At 20.4% G+C, this 13,171-nt stretch overlaps 4 protein-coding genes across 4 annotated transcripts; 1 reads left to right on the top strand and 3 right to left on the bottom strand.

Moving 5' to 3' along the window:
- Positions 1–1,979: 1,979 nt before the first annotated feature.
- PGSY75_0610900 (putative transcription elongation factor SPT5) lies at positions 1,980–5,795 on the top strand (the record flags this gene model as incomplete). Its single annotated transcript, XM_018784689.1, has 1 exon — positions 1,980–5,795. The coding sequence occupies one exon, from the start codon at positions 1,980–1,982 to the stop codon at positions 5,793–5,795; it is 3,816 nt and encodes a 1,271-aa protein (XP_018642743.1).
- Positions 5,796–6,830: 1,035 nt separating this feature from the next.
- PGSY75_0610800 (transketolase) lies at positions 6,831–8,849 on the bottom strand (the record flags this gene model as incomplete). Its single annotated transcript, XM_018784688.1, has 1 exon — positions 6,831–8,849. The coding sequence occupies one exon, from the start codon at positions 8,847–8,849 to the stop codon at positions 6,831–6,833; it is 2,019 nt and encodes a 672-aa protein (XP_018642742.1).
- Positions 8,850–9,128: 279 nt separating this feature from the next.
- PGSY75_0610700 (hypothetical protein) lies at positions 9,129–9,874 on the bottom strand (the record flags this gene model as incomplete). Its single annotated transcript, XM_018784687.1, has 3 exons — positions 9,129–9,228; positions 9,559–9,687; positions 9,840–9,874. 3 exons carry the CDS (start codon positions 9,872–9,874, stop codon positions 9,129–9,131), a joined length of 264 nt encoding a protein of 87 aa, XP_018642741.1.
- Positions 9,875–10,963: 1,089 nt separating this feature from the next.
- On the bottom strand, positions 10,964–12,987 carry PGSY75_0610600 (calcium-dependent protein kinase 2; the record flags this gene model as incomplete). Its single annotated transcript, XM_018784686.1, has 3 exons — positions 10,964–11,008; positions 11,218–11,426; positions 11,700–12,987. 3 exons carry the CDS (start codon positions 12,985–12,987, stop codon positions 10,964–10,966), a joined length of 1,542 nt encoding a protein of 513 aa, XP_018642740.1.
- Between the last annotated feature and the right edge of the window lie 184 nt (positions 12,988–13,171).

Genomic DNA, 13,171 nt, shown 5'->3' with positions numbered 1-13,171 from the left:
TTTTTTTTTTTTTTTTTTTTTTTTTTTTTTTGTTGTTATTTAAAACACAAACTTATCATCTTAACTTTTAATAATATCCTCTTATAAAAAAATAAATAACTTAAATATATATATATATATAAAATCATTATGTGTTTTTTTTATATTAAGTAAAGATAAAGAAAAAAAAAGAAAGATAATACACAAATTTTGCAAAAAAAATGCAAAGAACATAGGCCAATTATATATTTATTTATATCTGTATGAAAAAAATATAGTAAATAGTGGAATATCAAAAAAGATATAATATATACTGAAAAAGGTTAGCATCGATTAGGTGGAGAAACACATATTAAGGAATTATGAAATAAATATTACAAGGAGAATATATAAAAGACGTACAAAGAAATGGAAATTGAATCATGTAACTTAGATGATTCATCATATATAGGTCCTTATTATTTACGTTTATTTGAAGAATGGATGGACAATTTTTTTTTTTTTTTTTTCTTTTTTTCTTTTATTATGATATAACATATATTAATAAATTGTCTAATCATTTTATCCTTTTCCCCTTTTTCTTGTTATTTTCAAAACCATTTTTAATAGAATAAATAAATATATGTTATGTTATATATTTTTTATGAACAATTTTTTGGTGTCCTATATGTGTTTAATCATAAGCATTGATCTTAGTGAATTTTCTTATAAACAATTTTATTAAAATTTAAAAGTTTATTGTTATTTTTTTTCATTTAATTTGCTAAATTATGTCTATTGCACTTAAAAAATAATATATATATATATATATATATATATATATATATAATCTAAATTGTTTCTTTGCATATATATATTTTTTCAATTTTATTTTCCTTATATTCTCTTTGTTCTGTTTATATATATTTAATTAAATATACTGTGGAAATTATAAAAATATATAATTTATTATATATAAATACTTATATATATTTAATAAGATTACAAAGGCAAATTAAAATTAACTAAAAAGAAGGAACTATAAGTATATAATTTTTTTTTACTTATACATATAAATAATATATAATAAAAATTATACTGTTTAAGCAAGATTAATTTTATTATTATATTTTGTGTGAATTTAGAAAAAAAAAAAAAAAATTTTTCCAAAAAAAAAAAAAAAAAGGTATAAATTATTAAATATATATATATATAATAAATATAAAGTTTATTAATAGGTATTTATTAAAATTTTTTTTTTTTTTTTTTAATTATTTTATAGAAAATGTAAATGTTTTTATTTTATATATATAATAATATATTATTATAATTTGAAAATGTAGTAATAATATTATACTTATATTATAAATATATACATACATAATATATAATATTATTTAATATTCATTTACAATGAAATATTTATAATTTTTTTTTTTTTTTTTTTTTTTTAAATATAATTCAATACGTATAGATTATAAATTGTAATTATTCAGATCTCTCATAAATATAATTACATTTACATAATATATTCATTAATATTATGTATATATAATATTATATACATTTTATATATATGTTTATATTCCAAAATTGAGAAGAAAAAAGAAATAAAGATTTATATATATATATAATATTGTTTTTTTTATGATTAATCAAAAATATAATATATGATATACAAAATATAGAAATATATAAGATATATATTTTTATATTTATTTGTTTAATCCTGTTAATTTTTTTTTTTTTTTTTTTTATATTTTGAGAGAAAAAGAATAATTAAAATAAAAACAATGGTAAAGTTTGAAACAAATATTTTATTTTTTTTGTAAGTAACATTTGAATAATTATAAAAACACGGTGACAAATGAGAAATAAAATTTATGAATTATAATTATATAATTAATATATATATATATATATATTTATAAGTAATAAACAAATTAGTATTAATAATAAAAATAAAATATATATATATACATTTATATATATAATATATTTTCAATTATTTATATATAATAATGACTGAGAATGAAAAAGAACAAAATTTCACTAAAAGCATTTTTAGTGACGACGAAAGTGATATTGACAAAGAAAGTGTTAAAAATAAAAAAAGAAAAAACGATGATAATAAACAACATAATGAGGATAGTAATGATGATATAAGTGAACCTAATGTAAAAAAATTAGAAATATCAAGGAAAAGAAAAAAAATAAGTAATACAAAAATAAATATAAATACAAATAAGGAAGGGCAAGAAGATAATGAACATAACCATTTTGATGATAATGATGAGGAGGAGGAACATGAAGAAGAAGAAGCTGGTGAAGAAATTGAAGGACGTGAAGAAGAAGTTGATGGTGATGACGATGGTGATGATGACGGTGATGATGATGATGATGAAGATGAAGATGATGAAGATGACGAGGAGGGCGAAGAAGAAGATTATGAAGATGAAAATTTATTACACGAAAATAGTAGTTATAATAATAATAAAGACATGAATGAAAGTGGATCAAAAAAAAGAAGAACAGGAAAAAATAAATATTTATCAACCTTTTTAGATACAGAAGCACAAGTTGGAGATGATGATGAAGAAGAAGAATATGAAAGTTCATATATTGATGAATTTGAAGAAGCTAAAAGATTAGAAAAGAAAAAATTATATGAACAAAAATTAAAAAGTGGAACAAATCATTTAGCACAAGCAATTAATAAATTATCTAAAAGATATGAAAATGAAAAAGAAGTTAAAGAAGATGATATATTAACAGAAGGAGAAACATTAACAGATGGTGAAATATTAGTAGATGATTATTCTGATGAAAGAAGAGAACGAATACAAACAATTGACAGTCCGAAAATGTGGTTAATAAAATTATTTAAAAATAATGTAGAAAGAAATTTAGCTATAGGAATTTATCATAAATATATGAAATTAAAAGATAATGATTTTAATATTAAAGGTATATATGTATCTGATAATTTAAAAGGTTATATATATATAGAAGCAGATAGTTTATATATGTTAAAAAAATTTTTATTAGGATTCAAATTTATTAATCTTAATGAAATATCTATTGTGCCAATACAAGAATTGACTTCTATATTTACTATGTGTCATTCAAAAATTAATATACCAAAAGTTAATGAATATGTTAGAATAAAAAGAGGATTATATTTAAATGATATTGGACAAATATATGAAATTCATGAAAAAGGTATATATGCTATTGTTCGATTAATACCAAGAATTACATATGAACATTTTATGAATGCAAAAAAAAATAAATATTATAATCAGAAATCGTCTTTAAATAAATTAACATCTATAATTGATAAAAATAATAAAAGCAATTCTTATTATTTTAATGATAAATTAGATATGAATAGAAGTTCTAATTTTTCAAAATATCCAAATGATGATATGTTATTAAATGGAGATATGACAAATGATTATATGTCAAATGATTATATGTCAAATGAATATGGATCAAATGGGTATGTATCAAATGGATATGCTTCAAATGAATATTTATCATATGCTTATGCATCTAATGAAGAAATGGGAAATGATTATATGAATGACGATTATTTAATAAATGGAAATGATGAAGAAAGTTTAAAAAAAAAAAACAAACAAAAAAAAGCAAAAGATTATTTAGATGAAGCATTACAATTAAGAAAGAAAAAAAAAGAAAGACCATTTCAAAAATTATTTGATAGAGATGAAATTGAACGTATTGGTGGTGTTATTGAAACAGGTCCTTATCCAAGAACTATCAAATATCAAAATAATATTTTTGAAGAAAATGGTTATATATTAAAAAAAATGAATATTAAATATCTTATTACAGAAAATGCAAATATCACTTTAACCGAAATAAGAGAATTTAATAAAAATAATGGTGTGACAGGTGAAAAAGCTAGTTTAGGTATTACCAAATCTTTTATAAATAAAAATTCTCTACATTTATTTAAAAAAGATGAAAGAGTCAAAATTTTAAAAGGAGAATTATGTAATTTAATAGGTACCATTACTGCAGTTAATGATAATGTTTTAACTATAAATCCTGATAATTTAGCAAAACAATTTAAATTTTTACCTACTGATGTAACCAAATATTTTATTGAAGGAGATAATGTAACAGTTATTAATGGTTTACATAAAGGAAAAAGTGGCTTAATTTCACTTATAGATTATAAAGAAAATGTTGCACTCATATTTTCTCCAGCTTTAAATACTGAATTAAGATGTTCTATACAAGATTTATCTCTATCTATTAATAATAGTGAAGGTTTAGGAGGTGTGCATACTCTGAATGGATTTTCAGTAGGTGATTTAATTGAGTTAAATGATAGACAGATAGGTGTCATAACATATATTGATAAGAATAAACATATACGTGTATTAACAAATAATAATACAACATTACATACAACCATAAGTTCTATAACATCAAAACGTTCAGCTGTAGGACAAGTAGGAAGAGATGAAAATAATAATATTCTTCAATCAAAAGATAATATACAAATAGTACGTGGGGCACATAGGAACAAAATAGCAGTAATTATGTATATATGGAAAAATAAAATTTTTGGTAAAATAAATAAAAAAATTGAAGATAATGGTTTTGTTGTTTTAGAATGTCAAAATTGTTCTTTAGTAGGAAATCCAATGGAAAAAAAAAAAATTATGACAAATAATAATTTGTTTAGAAGTAATACAAATTATATAAGAAGAAATAATAATTTCAATTCATTTATTGGGAAAACAGTAAAAATATTAACAGGTGTATATAAAGGCTTATTAGCAGATGTTATAGATGCTGAAAGAGACGAATTTACATTATTATTAAAAATTAAACCTAAAACTGTAAGACAAAAAAGAATAGAATGTGCTATATCAGATTCATATAAAGATCAAAATGTACATGAAGAAAATGATGAAATCGAAATAGAAAATAAAAATAAATTAAAACCATTACAAATGTTTCAATTTTCAGATCAAAAAAAAAATAAATTCAATGATTCTTTTTATAATCCAAGAGAAAAAAAAAGTTTTGATAAAATACCTCCTAAACATTCTTCAATAGATAGTACAAATAATCAACGAAATTATTATAATTATGGAGATAAATGGAGTTATGCAAATAATAATAATAATATGAATGAAAATGTATATACATCTCCTCATAAGTATAATCATAATGATAGGCATAATCATCATGATAATAGATATAATCATCATGATAATAGATATAGTCATCATGATAATAAATATAATAATAATCATTATGAAGAGGATTATATTAAGAAAAAACATAGCACCAATAATTTTAGGGATTCAACTTATAATATAAAACACGAAGAGCATAAAAATTATGTAACTCCTATTGGTGAAGAAAATAAAAAGAATTATAATAAACACGAAACGAAAAAAGAATATAATAATAATATAATACCAAATAAAATAAATAACAATGATCAAAAAGAAGACAGTCATATATGGTTACATATAGATATTATGGTAAAGGTCATAACACCAGGACCATTTTATAATGAAATAGGTAAAATTATTGATGTTATAAAAAAAAATGCATATACTATTTTAAAAATACAAACTGATAAAACAACATTTAATATAGTATCCGATGCAGTCGTTCCTTTAAAACCTCAGAAAAAAAATGATCATATTTTGATTTTTGATAAAGGAGAGGAAATTGAAGGAACAGTTCAAGATATTAAAATTAATGAGGTTCAGGCTAATACTACTTCTGGACTCTTTACATGTCATTTAAAAAATACTTTTTTATATAAAAATTATATACCATAAGTAGAACATAAAAATATTATAAAGTATTCTAAATGGTATAAAGTGTTCACCCATATATATATATATATATCATATATATATCATATATATATTTATCCCATTTTCCAAACAAGGAAAAGGAAAAAAGAAAAAAAGAAATGCATAAAAGGAACAAATATATTTAATGTATTATATATATATATATATATATATATATATACATACATATTATATGTTAACATGAAATAAATTTCATGTGTTCCAAATATTAATACGTTTTTATTTTTATGTAGATATAACATTTATCTAGACGAATATTATATTATGACAAATACTATTTTTTTAAAATTAATATATTTTTTTTTTTTTTTTGTGCTCAATATTAAGAAGGTTAATTTGATTATATACTTTTTTATTCGTCGAAAGGTGTGAAAATTTTTCCTGTTCATTTTTTTTTTTTGAAAAATGAAACAAAAAATGTATTTTAAAAAAGAAAAATTTTATACATAATAAATGAATATATATATATATATATATATATATATATATATTTTATAATTAAAGAATGTTAATCCATCCTAGTTATGTTTCATAAATATTTATATATATATTTATATTAATATATTTCACTTAAAATTTTTTTTTATTAATTTTACAACTCTCATAAGTCATATTATATATTAAATATTATTAATTAGTAAACTATAAAAAGGGGAATGAATTTAGTTTTTCCACATAATATGTAAATATAGGTTATATAAATATATAAAGAGAAATTATAATGAATGTAAGGTCATATAAGATATATAAAAATATTATTTTACCATAATATGGGGAAATATATAAAAGAAAAATTATATAATATGTAAACATATATAAATTATACTTTGATAATTTTTTTTATTGACAATAGTTAAAAGCCAATTTGTGATAATAAATAAATAAAAACACACACACATACACATATATATATATATATATATATATATAATATATTTATGTGCGTTTGTGTACTTTCATTTGGTATGGTGTAATTATATCATATCATAATCATATTCATTTAAGCTTATTTTTCATAAATGCTAATACCTTTTGAACAATATTTTCAGGGGTGAACCCTAGGTGCTCCCATATTTTATTTTTAGGTGCTGAATAACCAAATTGGTTAATACCTATATATACATTGAAATATGTATCGAATCCATGTGTTGATGCAGGTTCAATATAGAATCTAGGTAAATTCGGATGATTATGCATCATAACAGAATATTGATATTCTTGTGGTTGCTTTTTAAATAAGGTCCAAGATGGAAAACTTACAATTCTTACATTTAATTGATGTTGATTTTTTAAAATTTCTTTAGCTTCAAAACATAATTGTAATTCTGATCCACTACCTGTTAAAATAACTTTTGGATTATTAGAAGTATCAAAATCTTCTAAAATATATGCTCCTTTTAAGACTTGTTCAGGATGTGTGTTATTAAGATGTGGAACTTTATTTCTACATAGAGCAATAACAGTTGGAGTATGTGGATTAGAAAAATGAGATAAATAAGCTCCTGATACTTCATTACCATCAGCTGGTCTAATTATATTTAGATTTGGAGTTGATCTAAGTAAAGATAAAACTTCAATTGGTTGGTGTGTTGGTCCATCTTCTCCTAATTCAACAGAATCATGTGTAGCTATACAAAGAATATGATGATTTGATAAAGCAGCTAATCTTAAAGCACCAAAAGCATAAGTATAGAAATTTAAAAATGTACCACAATAAGGTTTGAATCCACCATATGCATATAAACCATTTGTAATAGCTACCATACCATGTTCTCTAACACCAAATCTAATATATTTATTTGCATAAGAATTTTTTTTTATATCATTTTCTTCTTTTAATGATGTACAATTTGATTCTGATAAATCTGCACTACCTCCTATTAACTCTGGAAATATTTTATTTATTGAATTTAAAACAATTCCGGATAGGTTTCTAGTAGCACCTGGTGCATCTTTTGGTGTATATTTTGGTAATGCATCTTTCCAATTATTTGGTAAACCATTTTGAAATCTTCTTATAATTTCTTGTGATACTTGTGGATATTTTAAAGAAAAATCATCAAACATGTTTTTCCATTTAATATAATTTTCTTTTTTTTTTTGTATAACATTTTTATAAAATTCTTTTACATCATCAGATATATGAAATTTTTTTTCAGGATCTAAACCAAAAAAAGATTTTGCCTTTTTCAAATCTTCATCATTTAAAGCTAATCCATGTGATTTACAAGTACCTTCCACTTTTGTACCAAAACCACATGCAGTTCTAACAATAATAAGAGTTGGTTGTTGTAAATTTTTTTTACCTTGTTCAATTTCATATAATATTTTCTTATAATCTTTATTACCATCTTCAACACGACGAACTTCCCAATTTAAAGCTTCAAATTTTTTCTCTATATTTTCTGTAAATGATAAATCAGTATTACCATCAATAGTAATTTTATTATCATCATATAAAAGAATTAATCGACCTAAACCTAAATGACCTGCAAGTGAAGCAGCTTCACAAAATACACCTTCTTGCATACATCCATCACCACATATAGCATATACATAATTATCAAATATTTTATGTTCTTCAGTATTATATTTCTCTGCTAAATTATGAGCAGCTATAGCCATACCTACAGCATTTGAAGCACCTTGACCTAATGGTCCTGTAGTAACTTCAACACCTTTTGTTATATGATTTTCTGGATGACCTGGTGTTATACTTCCAAATTGTCGAAACAATTTTAAATCTTCCATACTTAACCCTTGTTCTGTTAAATATAACATAGTATACAGTAATGCACTAGCATGACCATTCGACAAAATAAATCTATCCCTATTTATCCATTTGGTATCTTCATTATAATAATTCATTACATAAGACCATAAGATATGAGCTATAGGGGCACAACCTATTGGAGCTCCTTGATGTCCACTCTTTGCCTCTAATGGCAATTCTGCTGATAACATACGAATTTCGTTTATACACTTTGTGTCTATTTCGTTATCCATAATGTTCATTTAAATGATAAAAAATGAAATAACCTAGTTTTTTTTTTATTTTTTTGAAAAATTACAAATAGGCGTAGCTTAAATAAAATATTAATGCTATGGAAATATATATAATATATATATATAAATATATGTATATATATAATATTTTTATATATATAATATTTTTATATATATATATATATATATTTTTTTTTTTTTTTTTTTGGTAAAATGTTTAAGTGATAATTATAAAACACTTTGAAAGAGTAAAAAAATATATTATATATACATGTAAAATATTTCTATTTAAGCAAAGGTCTCTACAGTTTTAAAAAAGAAATGTAAATAATCATATATATTTTTTGCCTTATATCTTATATCTTCACAAGTATTGCTTTGTAACTCTCTAAAATAAAAAGTAAAAAATTAAAATATATGTATATATATTAATATGACTTGGTAATTCTTATATATATATTCTTTATAATTGCATTAAAAAATATTTTTAACATAAGCATCCAAATAAAACATAATAAAATGGTATACAATATATATATATGTATGTATAAATATATATATATATATATTATTAATATATTTATAATAAAAAAAAAAAAAAAAGGGCAAGGAATATTTCGTAATGAATATGATAAAAAAATGTTTATATTTATATGTAAAAATAAGGGTATATAGGAATAAGCATATTTATTTTATAACATATATTTTTTGTAATTACATTTTTAATATATTTCCAGATACATTTGCACGTGTAAACATTTCGTTTTGTTTTAGTGAATCATCACTTAATAAACATTTATATAAAATATTACTATTTTTTTCTGATAAACAATTTATTTCTATTATACTATAAAAAAAAAAAAATAATAATAATAAAAAAAATATATTATATATATTATACAATATTTATCATTCATGTAAAAGAATTATAAATACTAATAATAAATATAAATACATAAAATATATATATATATATTTTTTTTTTTATATATATTTTACTGCTTAATTGATTTTTCACATTCTACTGCTCCCATTATAATAAAAGTAAATAATAAGATCTTATAGAAAAAGAAAAAACTCTTTTATAAACTTCACATTAAATTTAAAGTTATAAAAAAAAAAAAAAAAAAAAAATAATATATAAATATATATAATTTTTTTTTTTTTTTTACTACATATTCTTGAATAAATTATAAATGAACCATATAAATATTATATTATTATACATATTTTTTTTTGAATGGCCAAAAAAAATATTATAATAATCGAACATGTTAATTATATAGAGTTCATAATATATATATGCATATATTTTTATATGGCTTCTTTTTAAGTATTTTTTTTTTTTATGTGGAATGAAAAAAAAATATAATATATAATATAATATTATAATACGATAATTTTACATTGAATCTTTATAGTATAATATTTCTTATGTTTTATTAGATAAGTATTTTATATTTATATTATATTTTAATTTATTTTATTATAATGTATCTTAAGATTTTCATATATATGTCATTTTATATATATTTTAAAATTGTAATAATTATTTTATTACATGTTATTAAAGTATAAAAATTACGAAAACATTTTTTTTATATATAAAAACAAAGAGGAAAATTTATTATCATCATAATCAAGAATTATATTTTTTTAAAAATCAAATATTAATATGAATAATAAATAAAATAAATAAATAATAAAATAAAAAAATATAATAATGAAAAATAATTAAATAAATATATGATAGAATAACCATAAACCAACATATCAAAGGGTTATACAAACATATAAATATATATATAAATCATAAAAAAAAAAAAAAAAAGAGAGATGAATTCATTCATATTAACAACAAATGCTACGTTGAAATAGTTATGTAAAAGAAAGAATTAAAAAGAATATTAATAAAATATTAATAAATAAAGGTACATAAAAAAAATAAATTAAAGCCTTAAAAAAATATATGACAAATATATTATTTTACAATTTTTTATATATTAATATATATTTAAAAAGGTAAAAAAATACAAATGAATATCTTATTATGTGATCATCAAATTGTAGAAATACAAATACAAATACAAACACGTTTCCATATACGTGGAAACCAAATAACATTATTTTTTTTTGCTCATCATAAGCATGAATTCATGGAAATCGATCTAAAAAAGGAAAAAAAAATATATATATTTATTTTTTAATTTAATAATTAAATGGTAAGGTAAATATATATGAAGAATAAAGGTCATAAAAAATATGTGAAAATAATTCATTGTGAAATAAAAAATATATATATATATACATATATTTATATTTATATTTTTGTGGGTATTCCCATTTGATCCTTTCTCATCTTTATAAATTTGTTTACCTCTCCATCTCCATTTAAATCAACTTCTTGTAGCAATGAATCAATTGCTTTGTCTATTAATGGGTTTTCAATATCGTCTCTTCCAAATATCCTTTTTAATTCTTCTACACTTATTTTCCCATTACCATCAATATCAAAAAATTTAAAGGGTATTAAGCAGACTTCCTTTTTGAGGTATGTTTGCTTATCAATTGTGGCAGCCAGGAAATCTTTATCCATACAAAAAAATAAAATAAAATAAAATAAAATAAAATTATATATGTATATGTATATAATAAATATTTTTTAACACGTGCAAAATATATATGGAATAGAGCAAAATGATAAAAAAAACTTTTTTGTGATTTATAAAGGTGATATATAATATGTATCGCTCTGAATTAATATAAACCATCAATTTTTTATATAAATAATTCCCACTTGGTAACATATATATAGAAATATACACATATATATATATATATATATATATATTTTATTACCTGTGTAATGTATTTGACCTGAAGCGTTTGAATCAATATCTCTAAGCACTTGGTGAATATCTGGAGGTATTTTTTGGTATCCTATTTTTTTTAACCCATCAAGAATTTCTTGAGATGATAAAGTTCCACTATTATCAACATCAAGAGCTATAAATATATTTCTTAAGTTATTAATTTCAACATCACATAAATGTTTGGCTATAATAGTTAATGCAATTTTTTTTAATTCATTTTCTTTTTTAAAATTTTTAAGATTTTTTAATAAGCTTGAAGATAATTCTACATGTTCATGGCTTTTGGTTGTCATTTGTGTTATCCATGGATGATTTAAAGCTTCTTCGATAGTACATCTTTCATTTGGATTATATGTTAATAATTTTGTTATTAAATTTTTTGCATCAGAAGAAATAGTTCCCCAATCATTTTCATAAAAGCAGAATTCTCCTTTTTTAACTTTTTTTAAAACTTCATTATCTGTATCACCATAGAATGGTGGGTATCCACATAAAAGTGTATACATAATAACACCACTAGACCAGATATCACATTTTTTATCATATTTCCCATCTAATACTTGAGGTGCAACATAATATGGTGTTCCTGCTTTAGTAGTAGTAAATTCTCCTGTTCCTAAATTTTTACTTAAACCAAAATCTATAATTTTTAATAAACTATCTTTACTTTCACTTTGAAATAAAAAATTTTCAGGTTTTAAATCACGATGTACAATATTTAAAGAATGTAAATAAAATATAGCTGAAAATATTTGCTTCATTATAGTTGCAGCATTCTTTTCAGTAAATGAACCATTCTCAATTATACTATCAAATAATTCTCTACCTGAACATAATTCCATAATTAAATATATATAATTATCATTTTCATAAGTTTCATATAATTTTACAATATTTGGATGATCTAATCTTTTCATAATCTCAATTTCTTGAAAAAAACGATTTATATTTTTCAATCGATCTTTTTTTTCTTCTTTTATAGCATATAACTGATTTGTAACTTTATCTATACCTTTATATACACAACCATATGTACCTTGTCCTAATTTTTCATCAATAATATATTTATCTTCTAACTTTCCTGAATGACATAATATTAAATTTTTTCTTTCTAATGTTGTTGCACCTTCTCTTGACATACAACCATTTATATCATATTTACAATCATTACTTTGTTTAATTGTATTATCTGCATTAGTATTTTTTCCATATATATTTAAAAAACCTTTTTTTTTTTTTTTCCTTTTTAATTTTACTGAAAAGTGATTTCCCATAATATTTATTATTCCTTATATATATATATATATATATATAAATATATATATATTTATTTTTCACTATTTTTAATATATATATTTTTGATATGTTCTTTTGGGTGATACGTTATGATTACTCCTTTAATAGAACAATCTATTTACTCTTGTATTATTTTGTTTTATAATTTTAATATTTTTTTTT

Source organism: Plasmodium gaboni, chromosome 6, assembly GCF_001602025.1.
Source record: "Plasmodium gaboni strain SY75 chromosome 6, whole genome shotgun sequence".
NCBI classification, from domain to species: Eukaryota; Apicomplexa; class Aconoidasida; order Haemosporida; family Plasmodiidae; genus Plasmodium; species Plasmodium gaboni.
This window is presented reverse-complemented; position numbering and strand designations above follow the sequence as displayed.